This window comes from Streptopelia decaocto (assembly GCF_964273445.1).
Source record: "Streptopelia decaocto genome assembly, chromosome: 1".
In the NCBI taxonomy this organism is placed as follows: Eukaryota; Metazoa; Chordata; class Aves; order Columbiformes; family Columbidae; genus Streptopelia; species Streptopelia decaocto.
Window position 1 is genome coordinate 135,644,585 of NC_138663.1, and position 16,814 is coordinate 135,661,398.

Here is a 16,814-nt window from a genome sequence, read left to right on the forward strand (position 1 = left end):
TCTCCTATACTCCTGTAATTTATGCCCCTGGAAATTCAGATGTGGCTTCAGTTTAATTGGTTTGAAACAAAATCTGACTTCTCTGAACTTCTCCAGTTTCCTTTAAACTTACGTAGTTTATTAGAATCTGTAATATAATGGAACACAGATCTCTAAAAATCAACTGCGTATGAAGAATCTCATATTGATCTTCATTTTGAACTTGCCTCCTGGTAGTGCTGTTCAGTATCTTTCTTATTTTGAAAGTGAACAGTTACCACTCAAGACCTTAAGCTTCTCTTACTGTTCCCCTTCATTCTCCAAATTTGTCTCATGGTAACAAAAAAATCAATTGACAGTATCAGTACTGGGCAAGAATGACTGAGGAAGTATGTGAAAGTGGCACATAACTTGATAAAATAATGTTTATTTTGGGCTTGTGAATGTAGGTTTGGGGACACTGAACGTGTTCTCAAGAATCTGGGTACTACCTAACGTCTTCAGCAGGAAGAGTGAAGTCTTGTGTGGTGCTTTGTTCCTGTGGTGGTGGTGTCTCTTGTAGGTCTAATGGCAAATCCATTAACAATTAAAGCATGCAAGCCATTGGCAGTTCAACTAGTAGAATCTCACAAAGGGAGCTGTCAATGGCTTTTGAAAGCCCTGGGGAAATACTCTCTTTGTTTTCCCCGATTTGTGTCTCTTGCTCTGTCAGCATCACCAGACTTAATTGGTAGCACATGGGAGTACGGTGGTTAGGATAGATCCACCTCATGTTGAACATGGGCTCTCTAGGAGAGGCAGTTTAGACAGAGAGGAGGAGGTACTTCTGCGATGCCTTTAGTATTTTGTATTTTAGAATTCTGTGTTAAGATGAGAGAATTTACCACCTTAAGCATCTGTTCTTTTCCATTGACAGAGTAGCTAGTCTGTAGGCTTAACATTAAGGTCAAATGCTGAGGAATAATTTTCTGACAAGGTAAAAGGCTTTTACAAATAATAGTATTTCACAGCATGACAGTCTTCTGTTTTTATTTGGGTGTTTTCAATATGGCATTTTTTTAGTTAAGAGTGCATCTGTGTGCTGGATTAATAATTCTGTATTATTGAATATGGAATTAAACTTTGGACAATGGTAAACCTTTACCTTTTGTTGTTTGTAGATAAAAATACAGGAGAACTTCTGCTGAAAAATGCCTCTCAAGACAATTCTGGTACATACACTTGCGTTGCCTCAAACAGAGTTGGCACGGATGAATGTTCTGTTGAGCTGAATGTCACCCCTCGTAAGTGTTCGCTATGTAATGGTCACATAGTGTTTTTTGTATTAAAGCTGGATAACCTTGTTTCTCTAAACTCCTAAAAGGCTAAAAAAACAACCCTGTTGTATAACTAATGGTTGCTTTTTCAAGTCTTTCCAAAATATTGCTTTTTATGCAGAAAGCTGTAACTTATTGTTTTAAATGCATGTGATTGAAGCATATCCTCTGTGATTTGGTGATATACTCTTAGCCTGGATCATGTGGAAATGTACTGTTTTTAATGTTGAGTTGAGAGAAAAGAAGCTGGTCATATAAATTTGACACTTAACAAACAGTATCCTTATTTATCTATTCTAGCTATGAATACAGCTGGTATAATTGCTGGAGCTATTACAGGAACTCTGTTGGGTCTTTTTGTACTGGCTTTTCTCGTCTTCCATTGCTGTAAGAAACACAGAGAAAAGAAATATGAGAAAGAAGTACATCATGAAATCAGGTAATGACATATCTCTAATTTCTGAGCAGTATTATTTGAACCTTAACTTTTAAATGTGTATTTTTGCAAGTCAGATACTTAACAGTTGAGACTTCTGTCCTAATCTGGAATTTTTTAACTTAAAGGAATATGTGAGCCTCTTGCCACTGTGTCAGAACAGACAGGAACAAACTGAAAATTTGCTTCGCAAGCTCCCATATAATAACAGTGACTGAACTCTTGTTCTGCAACTGTTCTTTGTGTATTTCAGAGAAGATGTTCCACCTCCAAAAAGTCGCAGTTCAACAGCCCGCAGCTACATAGGCAGCAATCGTTCTTCTCTGGGTTCGATGTCTCCCTCAAATATGGAAGGATATACTAAAACTCCATATAGCCAAGTCCCAAGCGAAGACTTTGAACGTACTCCTGCTCAAAACCCAACCTTTGCACCTCCAAAGGTAGCTGCACCTAATTTAAGTAGAATGGGAGCTGTTCCTGTGATGATTCCAGCACAAAGCAAAGATGGGTCCATAGTATAAAATATTATTAATTTAAATGCATTTTTTAAAGTGTTCATTGTAAGTATTAGAGAGATCTACGGTGTTCCATTCGTCATTTAAACAATGGCATGCAAATTTCCTTGAAAAAAATGAACAAGTTAGTTTGAAAAGCCACCAATTCTCATTTTTAATTTTAAACTTACTAATATATGCCAGTTGAACTGTTTGCTAAAATCATTGATGTTGTTAAATAAATATCGGACACTAAAGGTATTTGGACCTTTGGTAGGTTGCTGAAGAGACGTTGTCAGCTGTTGTGCAGTTCTGAATATGTAACAGTGAGACACAAGTGAGAAGTAACAAAGCATTTCATATGTAGAGCATGAAGTTTCTCAGAGTTGCTGAAACTTTGTCCTCAGTTTTAGAATAACATGTTTTAATTTGGCCACTCTGATGAACTTGCAGGAGGCTGAAATACTGAGGATGACTTTGAATTCTGTTGAGACTCAGAGTACTTATGCAGTTCTTTAACCTGGTAGTGTTTGTTTGGACCACTTCTTGAGCTCTTATTTCAGGGCTACCAGTTATTTGATTGGTTCAGTGAATTTCATTAGTTTATGCTGAATTTAAAACTTCAGTGAGTAGAAATGTGACTGGAGACCTTGCAAGCTCTTTAAAACATGAATTTTTCTGAAATAACTAGTTCTGGTCGTGTCAGGTAATTTAATACTTATGTTATCTGATGTAAGAGGTCCTGTAAGGTTGTTGGTAGTGGTATCGAGGCTTCAAAATCTATAGATCAACTGTTACTGTCACAGTGAGAATGAATATGTATCTCTATACAGGTCCTAAGTTAACTGTACCTTGCATTTTCCAAAGCCTGTTTAGATTCTAAAACAGTGCTCTTTCCAAGCTCCGTGGGATTTTAATGAAAACTGTTAAATAACTGGTATTTGGCATCTGTCCTCTTGCTCTAACATCACCTTGGAAACATCATTTCCCATATACGTGTAAGCAGTAGACAGCCTTTACTAAGATGCTAACATCTTTCTGTATGGCTTTGCAAGGAGTTTAAAGCTCATATCTCACCTCTTCCATAGCCCTAAATATTCTTATTAACAGACACTTAGACTTTTAAGAGTAAGAGTTTAATGCAACCAGAATCTGAGAAGAAATAGTTATTCAGAATTGTTGATACAAATCTCACGTTTCAGGATTAAAAACCCCTTCTTCTCAGTTTTGCAAACTTAATGAACATGTTACAGAAGGAACAGAATGGTTCTTCATCTTAATTTTCAGATGTACTTAAGGACTTTTGATAGCTTTTGATGGCTGATATTATATACCTGTAGAAGCAGGATTTAAAGCTTAGTGCAGTTTGAATCTTTGTGGATTTTCTTCTTCCTTCCTAGTTTTTACTTTCTTTCCTCTCCTGTGCTGGTGGATGAGAGGGGAGAGTCCCTTCAGCTTTTTCTAGCTGTAGATTGTAAACTGCAAGGTATTTTGGAAAACTCTAAAGGCATATAGTATGTGGCACTGATGTTGATGAAGGAAATATCTGAGTAGCCTGTTGAAAGATGTTAGGATTATTTCTATGTAGCAACAGTGCGAGAGAAAATATTTCCCCAAACTTCTAGGTTTAGTGTCTGCTTTTTTGTAGCTGCTTATAGATCTGTGATAAATCCTTTGGCTTACTACTAAATGTTTGTCCTATCTATAGTTAGGTGCACAATTTTTGGCTGGCATTAGCAATGTAAAGAACATACCCTTCATACTGAATTTATAAACTTGAATGGCTATTAAGTATTCTAGATTTAGTTTTACACATTTGGGACATTTTTAGATTGTAAACTGATACTGTTAGAGATCAGGTTTTTTTATCTTTCATGTGTGCCTTTTCAATAAACTTTGCCTGATTGTAACTTCAGTTTTTATGAAATTTCTGGTGCCTAAATTCACTGTTTGAACAGGTGCTTAGATGATGGTACAGTTCTTAAAACATGACACTGTGATCTGATTTCTTGATTCTAATGTACTATTTATACCTCTTCATGCCTATTTTTGGATGTGACTTCAGTGGCTCTCTCTGTATTGTTCTGTATTTCAAAATGTCAGTTACTCCTTCAATTGCTAATTACTATTTAAGTGTTTTTATTCCTGAAAACTGTTCAGTTGTTGTACCAGTGAGGTGGATGATTGACTTGTGTGGTAAATACTAGGTTTAGTAACTGTGCCAAACATATGCTTATGAAGAACAATAGATGAGGAGACATCTTCTTGCATCCAATTATTGTGACAGAAGAGACTTCTGAGGTTTTAATCACACGCTGATTGTTTACCTTAAAACAAAGGCCTTCCTTAATTAAAAGGGTATAGTTGTTATAAATACAAGTTGAGTCCAAAACGAAACTGAATCACAGACTGAGAGATAGCTATAAACCTAAGCAATCAGGCAACAAACCTACTGAATTTGGTTCTTAGCCATCTGTGGACATACGGGAGATTAGATGTGAGGTTTGTTTTTTGTTTGTTTGCTTGCCTTTTTGTTGCTGCTGTTTTGTTTTGGTCTTTATTGTAGTTTTGGTTTTTGTTATTGTTGTGGGGCTTTTTTGTTTGGCCTGAGACCCTGTGCTTTCAGTCGGGTAAGCCCTGAGACACTCAAGAACAGAAACTTATCTCACTAAAGCATACAGAGCAGAGTTTACACATGCTTAATGCTCTGTCAGCTTCTACAAAATAATAAATGGACAGAACAGAAGGACATCGTGATGTGCCCTCAGAGCCTAGCTGTTAGGCTTTGCAGCCTTGACAGTGTCTGTCTATTTATGCAATTGCATGGAAAAAGAAAAGAAATAGAATCTGACATAGTCCTTATCTGAAATAAAGAACTTCTGACTTGGGGTAAACTTTGCCTCAAGTTGGTGTCATCATGCCTTTCTGAATGGAAACAACACTACTATGAAAACATAATACTGCAATTATATGTTATTTATTTAGTCAATAGATTGTTCACTTACACTGGATTATGATTCTCAAAAGCAGCTACTATAGTTTCACAATGATCTCTAGCTGTGTAGGAGATGAACTGGTTAAACACGTGAGGTGTCCGATCTTACAGATAGCTCTGCTAACTGAAGTCTTCTAGAAAGTAATGGCAGCTGATATACCAGTTAGAAGGTGGCATTTTTAATGTCTCATTTTACTAAAGAAAAGGGGGGGGGGGGGGGGGACACGACAGTCTACCATTATGTAAATAAGTGAATTCAAGAAACCTCTAGTTAATGTCATGACTGTAAACTTGCCTGTTCAGGACTACTATATATAGAAGAGAAACCTCCGTTTTAGCATGGTGTGACTAAAGTGTTTAGACTTGTAATACTGTAGAGGTGACGTAACACTTGTCCATACGTTACAAGCATTTTCATAAATTTTCTGAAATGGATATTTAAATATATTTGTGTGAAACTTCCTTACCTAAAATCGAATACTTCTTCCAAAACTGTGTAGTGCACAGAAATGCCTTTTTGGAGGGGTAACATGTGACTTTTGAAAGAAATGTACAACGCATACATCTTTATTGACTCTGATAGTTGCATTCATGTTAGATGTATGCTTCAGATGTATGCTTCCTGCTTAATAGTACAAGTAAGACTGCTTAATTGCAAGCTTTTCGGTAATGCTGAATATTGTATATTACTGGTTTCCATGATAGGTTTTCGGTTTTGTTCTTAACAGTGTATATTCTGAATCACTTTAGTTCTTTGTTCCAGTCTAAAGACATGATGCTATTTGTGTCACTTAAACCTTGTTTTATACACTTGATAGGTGCTTTATGGGACCCTTTGGTTATTGGTCCTCTAGTATTGAGGCGCAGCTCAATTGAAATTGGAGCAATAATATTATCTGGAATCTAAAATGTTATGTTACGTTACGCTTCTCATGCACAAAGCATGGACTTGAATATTGATATGAATTTCAGTATGAGGTTTTATATTCCTACTTTTGGGGGAATGGTATTTTAAAATGCAAGTATTGTGAGTGAATTTGTAAAAACAAAATTCAAAACTTTAAAATTATGTAGTTCTATGACAGACTTGTGTACTTTTTGAAATAAAACTGTTGGAGAAAACAGTAGTCTGTCTTTATTTTAAAGCAGCACTTGTGTATGGCTTCAGCTTTCTCTTTATGTAATTGGAAGTGAACTAATAAATACGGCTGTGTATACCATGCTGGCATTAATAATTTGATTTCTTGCCTTTTTTCCCCCCACTAATATCTGAGGGAAGTAAAACTTCAGGTGTTTTTCAACATGCGCTTACTTGTGGTTTCTAATTACAGATACACAGATGTAGTGATCAATTTTAAAAGCATATGCAATGATCTCAGCAGTTATTCTGAAACATAAGGCTGGAAAGGAGCTTCAAATTAAATGTAATCCCTCAACGTTTTAGGTAGAACCCAAAATTTCTGGAAGTGTTAAATGTTTATCTTTTAAAAAATCAAACAAGCAGGTTTACAGCACTCAAAGCATGTTGATAAAAATGCTTGGGTTTATATTGTCTGTTAATGTGCATATTTTTTGATTCGAATGAGTTGTCTTTGTATACTCCCACCCCTGGGCCTTGCAAACCAACTAATTGCTGTCCTTGTAATTTTACCTAAGGTAATGCAGTTTCTCCAGTGTTGTCTTGGGCACATATTTTTAGGAAACAAAGTTTGGCATGGGCACTGTTTGCATTAATGGCATGTATTATGTTTATCTGATTGGAAGTCTAATTAGTTTACATTTGTTTATAATGTGTGCATATCTTCATATGTTAATGTGTACCTGTGCCGTGCTAGATGTTTCAGTCACTTGTGTGTATCTGAAAAACCTGTTTGATACATTTGTGCACAAGCATATGAAGTTAAACAGAGTACTAGTGGAAAAACCTTCAGGAATTTTCTCTATTTCAAATAAAGATCTCTGCTTAGTTACAAAAGGAAACCTAATAAAAATGCAGATTCAGATTTATTTGTATGTATTTGTAGAGCTCTCAGAAACCTTTCTACACCCTTTTAACGTTGACGTCCAGTTCAAGACTCTTATCCTTTCCGAAGGTTTCATTTTGTCACAGATAGCACTTGCGTGCCTTAGCTGCCCCAGGTCTTTGATTTGGAGATGCGGTGATTGTGACTCAAGGGAGTCGAGTCCCTCCAGCTTGTCTGTGGCAATACCAGCAAAGCGGGTAGTGCTTTCCTGGGAGTGTCCTGAAAGAACATAGAGGGCACCCATCCTGTGGTAGTTCTACAAGACCTTTGCGGTCCTTGTATATGTATGAGACAATGCCTGGGGTAAAGCTGCTTAAAAAGTCTGCCATGTTCTTTATTTCCTCTGAACATCTTAGACTCTGTACTTTGAGCTTGTTATTTTCAAATTTACTTCTCAGATGGGAGAAGCTTGGGTTCTTTCAGGCTCTGTTGTAACGCTGATAAGCAGTTAATTGTTAGGCTGCTCTAGAAAACAGTTAATGCCAGCCATTTAGCCTTGCTTTCTTGCGTGTAAAATCCATCAAACAAAAGCAGAGGAGCTTGTGAAGAAAACAGCTGATCAAGAAGCAAGAGTAGAGTGAAAGAATCTATGAATGTTGCATACTTTTCCAAGTTTCAGCTTGTTCTAAAATTACTTTTCACTTTTGGGGTGACTGTAGGTGGTTGCTCACAACATGAAGACTTGCATCTAAATGTAAAAATAATGTGTACTTGAGTTATGATTATTTTGTTGCTTTTTATACTTGTTTTAGGCTTTTTGCAGAATGGCAAAGGCACAGCTATCAGGAGAAGAATATGAACCTTTAATTTTATAAAATAACCACTCTGGCAGAAAACTGTCCTGGAGGATTACATTGTCCCTGCTTGTGACTTCCATTCAAAGTCAAGTTTCTGAAAATAGAGATCCTGTAAGGATCCTTTGATTTTTATTTTTTTAGTTTATTTTTTTTCATGTTGTTGTGAGTCAATGTTAGTGTCACCCTCATAAGTTGGAGTTTTGAAGTCTTCAGCTGTTGAGTACTCACCAGGTGGCTTTGAACATGCAAAGTGGATATAGCATTTTGTGGCAGCAGCTGGTAGCTGGGTCCTCATTTTAGTGGGTCAGCACAGTTATTGACATTTTTTATTTTTTAGATATCATTGACCAGATCAAGGACAATTCTACCATGTTATTCAGGAACGATTAAGATAGTTGTGCAACTCATACAGGAACCTGCTATGATGCCAGGATTGCTAGATGGTGGGAGTGGAGCAGCTTTATAAAGAAGTTGAGTGTGTTAGTTACACAACTTGATTATGTAACAATTTTAAAACACGGCAATATTAGAAGCGACGCTAACATCTGAAAGCATGTCACTTTGCCTTCAATAATCTAATTTTTGCCTCAGGGGAAAATCCTCTGGAGGCAGTGTGTCTGCTGGGAAGCGCAGAAAGCTGCGATGCACTGACAGTTGTCCCACTTCTCAGGGCCGGGCACTGCGGTTCTGTGGGCTGCGGGCAGGCAGGACCAAAGTTCAGTGCCGTACCTGAAGGCTATTGGGCTCTTTTCCCAGAGTACTTTTCCTAATTGCAAAATGGGGAGAGGAAGCAGCAGGTCTGATCAGTTTGTGGGAGGGACCTGAATTCTGGAAACACTAGAGGACTGTCCAGCTTCTTAAAGCCTTTCCCTAACTCTGTTTTCCAGCCGCATCTGGTTCAGGGGTTTTCAGACAACCTGCAAAACCTTTGCGTTTAGAGTTGCTTATAGAGCCAGTATATCTTCATTGCTTAAATTTCAGGGTCTCATACTACTACCATGAACTAACTTCTGTATATGATGGCTTTGGTTATATTATTGCTAACAATACTGTATAAAGAAGCAGAAACTGTAGACTAAAGTCTCCTGAATGCTCCACACAGGGCAAATGGTGACAGCACAGCTTCTTGGTGCTCTTGGCCCAAACACCTCCAGGGGTGCAATGATTACTGACATTAGGTAGCAATTCATTCAGAATGTGGTGTCAAGGAATAGTAAATCAAATGGTAAAGAGCTGTAAAAGTAACTTCATACATCGTTAGTATGATAGCTTCTAATTATGTCAGTTTTGCAAATTATGTTCTGTGTGAATAGGAAAGAAACTGAGATTCTGTTTCTTGTGGCCAGTTACTGCTGTACAAGTAAAGTAACACCCTCTCACAGCATATGATTTGGCCTGCTCCGTGATTTATAAGTGAAACTACTATTGCATACAGGAATCTGAATCTCCTTATTTGATTTTGCTTGGTAATATTTTACTTGTTAAAACAGCAGTCAGGATTAGTCAGATTTCACAGAAGTTAAAGTGTGCAGCAGAGCATCTGTTCTCTGTGTTTTAAAGTCTCTGATTTCAACCAGCAGCAGCAGCAGCTCACAGTGTCTCGCTAGTCATCTGAACTGGGGTGTTTCTAAGAAAATATTTGCTGAAGTCAAAACATGCGCTGTGCCTTATTTAACTGTAGGAGATCAAGATAAAATTGTTACTTAAGATTGCCATTTCCTAGTAAAATAGCTCAGGTGGGGAGGGATGCTGATGCCCTTAGACCAGAAATTGAGACAACTGGTGATAATACATAAAGCTACTGAATTGCTTGTGACTGCTAAAGATGACAACTCTGGGGCACAGCTGGTGGTTTGTGGAACATGTCAAAAAGCTTATGTTGTGGCTGCTAGCACTGAACTTCTTATCCGGATAAATAAAATGCCCTTCCATGTCACTTCCAATCCTGTAACTGTCAAAAGCAGAAACAGTTCATCTAAGCTGGAAGAGCTGTAAAATACAAAATAAAGCTTGCAGTTGCTTGAATTTAATATATCTTTCCCTGTTTCTTGTTGATACACAGGAAAAATTACAACTGACTCAAAGGGCACAGCTTCCAATGAACTGGCCTTGCCCTGGTTTTGTCCTTGTATTCTGTAATTCAATATGAAATTGCTTAAGAGTTGCAATGTCTTTTTCTCTTACTTCAGAATTGAGTTGTGGTTTGGGTGACAACTTTGTGTAACCTATTTAATTTAAATACCTTGTATCCCTATTTAAGATGAGGTAATTGTGTTTAAAACACAGAACCTAAAAAAAACCCCACAAAAACATGGTCTCCCCTTCCAACTCCAGCCCACTTAGAAAAAAAATTATGCCTAAATAAGAGTGCTTTGTATTGAAACAACATAATAAATGTGTGTTTAGGAATATCAGGTCCTCCGTTGGGCTGAGGCTTGAGCAGTGACTAAATGTGACTGCTGGTGGTTTGCAGTGACTTGCTAAGAAATGGTAGGTTTTCCAACAGAAAGCAAAATAACATCAAGTTGCCAGAGAGTTATTTTCTTATTCCTTACTCAGGAAAATATTTTGGTAAGAAAAGAGCAATCTGCATCAATTTTTTTTTGTATAAGCTCTGACAAAAGCTGTAAACTCTGCAGAGGTCATGAAAGGAAATGTACAGCTCAGGTATTAAGGTGATTTTTAATAGGTTTTAACAGTTGTAGTGAGAAATGCTAGATTTATATTGCCTTTACACACACTGTATTGCTGGGCTAGAAGTACACACTTCTACATTCCTTTTATTTACCCCCAAAAAGTGTAACTGAAGCATGATTGACTAGTATGGACCAGAGCTTAGAGTTGGTGAATAAAACGTCTGTTTTCATGACTGTAGTTCAGGTCATGAATGATGTTTCTTCATTTGCAGGTCATTCAGGGAAAAAAATTCCTCAGACGCATCTTAATTGTGTTTTGTTGGTTTGCTTTTAGGAGCAAGACAATGAAAGTTGTGATTCTTGTACAGATAACATACAGTTCTGATCACGCTAGACTTGCGTACTTGAAAGGTGTTGCTGTTAAAATCAAGGTTATGTTCCTACTTAAAGTATTTTAGGTGTATGAATATATGCATATCAATGTGATTTTTTTAATAGTGCATGAAGTAGGTGGGTAGGCTGGAATCTCGGAGAATGCCTTATTCGTAGATGAAAAAGCTGGAAAGAGTGTTGAAGCCTTTATGCTCAACAGTCATTTTTGTTGCCTGAATTAGTGTAATTTTCCTGCCCTGGTGTTACCTGGGCAAGCTGGGATTTTAATCAGCACTTTTGAGTGGAGCATCCAACTGACAGTGAAAATTAGGTCATTATATTACACATGTGAATTGTATTCTGACAACATCCCCCGTCTCTGCCAACCACGTTAACTAGTTAACTTGCTGCTGGCTTTATGGTTTGTACATGAGGGGAGAATTGCTGAACACACAGGGAAGCTTAGGGCATCCTTAATGCCCTAAGAGAAGCTCACTTACTAGTTGTAATAACAATAATAAAAGAATCCTAAGGCAAGGGAGTCTGATTAACAGAGGATTGATGTCTGGGCTCTGTCATGACTTAACCATGTGATTTTTTTTCTGTCCTTTTTGAAACGTTGGCATCTTATTCCTTGGCTTCCTCATTTGTTAGAATGGAGATAATTCTGTTGAGTTTCAGGTACTTTTGGAATTAGACTTTCCCATAGCACTGCCATTTTTTTAAAGCTATCCTTGATGAGTCTTTTTAGTCGTTATCAGCTGCCCATCTAGTGCTTATTTTCATTTCTTTCATAATCACAGAAAATTTTCAAATATATGTATTTAGTTACTTTGATCAGAATGTCTGTGGTTGTTTTCTGTCCCCTGCCAGTTGCTGTTTTTTAATTCTGTCCTGACAATAGTCACTCTTCCAGTACTTCTAGCACTACTTGGGTATTTTGAGTTGTAGTAAAAATCATGATGGGAGAGATCTCATTAGGCAGCTGCTTGAGGGTTAAAGATCCCCCACAGCCCATTGCCAGTACAGGGGAAACACGTTTCCTCTGGAGGCTTTGTCACAGGGACCAGGAGGTGGCTTCTGTCTCCTTCCACTGGCATGTGGGAGAGCGTTCACCTGGGCTGGTGTCCCTCATCACTCCACTGGGCCACTTGATACCCCCTCCCCACCCTTTTCCCCTGCTGCTCACAAGGGTGTTTGTTGGAAGGTGTTCTCAGGATATGGTAGTTCATCCTATTTCTTTTGCAAATCCAGAATCAAGATGTGTTGAGGACTTCTCTTCATTGCTACTGGTATTGGAGGTGTCTAGCTGTGTATACTCACACTGCCAGGCTGAGGTACATAAAGAGAGACATAAAGCTCCTTTTTGTCATCATTGCATTGGCCTTGTCAGCAACAAACTACTCTTTGGTTTTGGCTTTTTATATGACTTTCTTCTGCTTATAGCTTCCCACTGACAATGGTGGCTGACCTTCCTCTTTCTATTCCATTCTGCCTTTTTATGTCTGATTACTGTTTTTATTTCACCACTGAAGCAGGATGGATTTTTAGTAGACAGTTTTTCCTTGTCTGAGTATAGTATGTCTCTGTTGAACATGCTTTTATGGAGGTTCATTCGTTTTACCTATCTTTTCTATCATAGTTGTTGTTCCTAACTAGTTTCACTCATTTGTCTTTGGTTTAGTCATTAGGCACTTTAAATACACATAATTATATTTTAGACTGGCCCCTGGTTTTCCAGCTTAAATGTAATAAGGTTATGATTGCAAGTACTTGGGCAGACAGCATTTCTCATGAATTGGTATTTTTCCTTGAAAGATCCCAAAGAATTATCACATCTTGTTTATAAGTTACACCACTGGATGTTTTTTGTTTGTTTGTTTGTTTTGTTTTCTTTATCATGGTTGCATGAATAACTAGCTGCATGATAGGGTTCACTTGCCAGACTTCATTTTTCTTTACTTTTTTTTGGTAGAGACTTACTGAAATGAGAGGGAAAGAAGAAAATCAACACTGAAAGGATCAGGACAGTGCAGGCAAAGGAGAACAGATTATGTTGTATTTGTTCCATTTTGCCCTTCTAGCTCATTTCAGCATGTGATTTTTAACTTGTACTTTTCCAAGCAGCTAGAGGATCAGAAGCTCCCACCCCATCCCGGCTGGTCTCTGTGTGCCACATGGCAAGCCTTTTGCTTCATAAGCAGGATAGGTTAATTTTTCTTGACTCATTCATGAAAGGGAGTGAACAGGACGTGCTTGATGAAGAACCATGATTACATGAGCCCCTGCTTGCGTGCCTGCTTTATCCCTGGGAATAGCTAAAGTTATAAACTTTTTGTCATGTAAGAGCTCTGTTTCTTCAGGCGTTACCAATAGAGAGGGATTGGATGAACTGTGTGGGGAGCAGCTTGGTCTTATTTTAGAAGGCATATATTTACTGATTATTGACTAGTTATCTGTTTGAGAGCTATTAATGCAAAAGGTTGGAAATAGTGTTTTGTTAGCTGTGACGCACAGACAAGAACAGAGACAGAAAGGACAGCCCAAATGAATTTGCCTCTTATAGAGAATAAGTTAATTTGATCAAATACAATTTCAGGCTGCAATTTCTTGTTCGTGTGAGGACAGATGTGTTAGGTTAGAGTGGAAAATAAATTCCAGGAGAAAAAAAAATGTTGCCAAAGTCTTCCAGTATGGAAAATATGTTAAATAAATGATCTTGAAAATACACTTTTACACTGTTACATTCCTTAAAAGAAAATTTATAGCCAGAATTTATAGCCAGAATTAAGTAATAGCGATAGCCAGAATTAAGTTGTAAAACAGATTCTTATGCTAGATAGTTTAAATAGAAGGTAAATAGGGTGAATTAATGCCAAGCACTACTCGATACTGATTTGAGTTATGCTTCCAAGCAAGGTTTTGTGGAGGTACTCAGTTATTTTTACTGTCACACACAACTGGAAGATTTTATTTGATGTGTAATTCTAGTTGAATGTGACAGTTCAAAAGGAAGAAAGTAAGATGTTACAGAGGTAGCATGAGCCAGCTTTTTTAATTACTGGTCTTACAGGGAAACTGGTGCTGTTGAGGCATGTTCTAATATTCTGTAAAGACTGGTAGAGTAATAAAAAAAGCCTTTAATAAGCTGAAATGCAGTAAGAAAATGAGATGCTTGCAGTAAATGCAATATATCTGTATACCTTTGTGGATTATTAATTAGGAAGAGTGGTTTTCTGCTAGAATATAATATTTGGAAAATTAACACTGGTAACTCCCAGCAAAGTCTGAGTACAGGCCACATATAGAAAAGGCAATTGTGCAGCATGAAGTGGTAGCAAAAATGCTTAGTTATCATTTTTCTTACAATATCAGTCTTGGAATATTAAGTCAAAAAATACAGAGCTGAAAAAGAACTGGAATAATTTTTTACTATCTGTGGGCAAAAAAAAGTATCCCCAGAAAAAGTTAACAAACATAGCAAAGGAACTAGAACGAACTTCTGAGGAAATGGTGAAACAAGCCAGTATGCAGATTGGGATGAGTCACTGGATTCTTTGCAAGAACTGAGTATTTATAGCAGTAAGTAACAAATGTGTGGATCTTTGATAATTCAAGTTACTACTATGAAACTGGGGAGAGATATCTAAGCTGACTTTGACAGATACTTCAAAAATTGGTGGCAGTAGCTATGCCCTGGGAAATCCATGAGGATTTTCAAATAACCTAGGTGGGGAAGATACTGGCAATTTGCTGTTAAGTTAAATGTACAATCATTTAAGGCCCACTGATAAATTGAGTCTATTTGCTACCCCACTGCACTGGTTTTCTGCAAGACACTGGTTTAAACTCTAATCCGAGTGACAGTAGCTTTGGTGATGATTGGAATAGTGCATTGAATTACTGTATATTACAATATCTAGCCTCTTGTTAATATAGATTTATGATATTCTTTCTTTTTATAGTATGACATCGCACACAAGATTGGTGACATAACAGTGGTATAAACATGAAGAAACAGGCATCATTTTTTGCATGACTTTCAAGTATGGTGAAACTGAAGTACATTATGAAATGAAGTGCTGTTTTTTTACTTGATCTCACTTTAGATTCAAGATTGTTAAGTAGGCTGTATTCAGTTTTGTAAGTACCACATTTTTTTTTCTTTTACATGTTTTTAATGCAAAGTTTACAAAGTGCTTACCAACATTTTTCTTGCTAGTTCTGCATTTTGAAAAGCGTGCTCAATCACTCCTCTCTGCCTCTCCACCACGGAGATTCGAAAGCTTGTGAGGTTAACAAAATCAACTCAGGTAATACAAAATATGGCCTTAAGCAGTGGGGTGTTGGAAGAGATTGTGATCTGAAACAGAGTAGTTTTGTTTTTTCCTAACTTTCTGGTCTGCTGATTCAATAGGAAGTGTATCGTTTAGCCGATGCTGCAGTGATACCAATGAGTTCTTACAACCTCTGTGTGATGTGCGCTGTGTTTTAAGATTGTATATATTTTATAACACTTAATAAAATGTACTTGAACGTTACAGTTAACATGTGCTTCAGCATAATCTGTTAATGCAGGTGTTGTGGTAACTTGTGTCTGTGTGGTGCCTCATTCCTTCTGCTCCCCAACTTAACCCTGCAGGAGACGGGAGGAAGAAGAACACTCTGGTTATGGGGCCCTTGTTGCCTCCTGAAGTCTGGGGACTTTGGGTATTGATTTCATAAGGAAAATATTAAATTATGGAACCACCTAAGGGTGAGACCACTGTGGGCTGATCCCATGGATGTGAGCTTAGTAATTGATCTTCAGAGCCTGATACACCACTGGTTCTTAGACATTTTTGATAACTCATCTGTCACAGTCCACATAAATCAGAGCACACTGAAGGACATCCCAGCATTGTTTAGGAAGTAACAGCGAGCATATGCAAACTTAAACCTGTCTTTGATCAACGACATTTCTGTGCTCTTGAGAAATACTGGGTGTATGTGCTGGGTTTTTTTAGTGTTGTAAATACGTAGATACCTATTTAAAGCATAATCCAGTGATATCTGCTACACTGTGCTCTGAAGGCAACCATGTAATCCACTGGTGAAACTGGTGCTTATAATGCTGGAAAAAATGTTACTTCTTAAATTATATTTGCTTCTGGTTTTGAGAGGAGTGCAGGTAATTCTAGAATAAACTCAAACGCTTTTGACCAAAATATCCGTATAGTTGGTTTTGTCACCGTACCTGAAAAAAACAAGTAAAACCATCTAAGAAAACACTAATATCTTCATGAGAAAAATGAGAGGAGGGTCTCTAAATGTCACAGGTTTAAGTAGCCAATTAAAAATCTTTCTGAATCTAATTTAATTTCAAGATTATAATTACAGAAAAGATACTTTGTCTTTAAGAAGCACTTGTTTTTATGCCAAAACATAACATTCTCATTCTCTCCTTTGACTCCATGCTGCCTAAACTTGTCTGTGAGTGAATCTGGCAAGTAATTAATCAGGCTAGAATTCCACTGGGATCAGTATGAAAGTTTCCTGGTCAAGAAGCAGCAATTGTCTGTTTAGTGTATGTTCCCTAAGGCAGTGATTTATGGATATAACTTATCTTTTTTGCTAGAGTGTACTCCATATAAAATAAGTGTCTCCCCCCCACAATGATCACCATCATCTGAGTGCTTAATTGCTGGTGTTTTAGGGAAGGAGGAAAAATGTGGGAATTACTGTGCAATCTTATAGTGTTGCTTAATAATAGAGTTTTGTAAAAA

At 37.4% G+C, this 16,814-nt stretch overlaps 1 protein-coding gene across 3 annotated transcripts in view; it reads left to right on the top strand.

Moving 5' to 3' along the window:
* CXADR (CXADR cell adhesion molecule) overlaps positions 1-16,224 on the top strand; it is a 36,017-nt gene extending 19,793 nt beyond the window's left edge. The window contains exons 5-9 of one of the 3 annotated variants that reach the window (XR_014186211.1): positions 1,140-1,262; positions 1,596-1,734; positions 1,985-2,171; positions 15,015-15,192; positions 15,272-16,224. Coding sequence is in view for 2 of the 3 variants with exons in the window: in XM_082074771.1 (XP_081930897.1) it covers positions 1,140-1,262; positions 1,596-1,734; positions 1,985-2,252 (530 nt within the window). In the remaining variant the exon portion in view is untranslated. Of the gene's footprint in view, positions 1-1,139; positions 1,263-1,595; positions 1,735-1,984; positions 7,092-15,014 lie in introns of those variants that run through there. The other 2 variants (XM_082074772.1, XM_082074771.1) reach the window with 2 other exon arrangements.
* Positions 16,225-16,814: the final 590 nt, after the last annotated feature.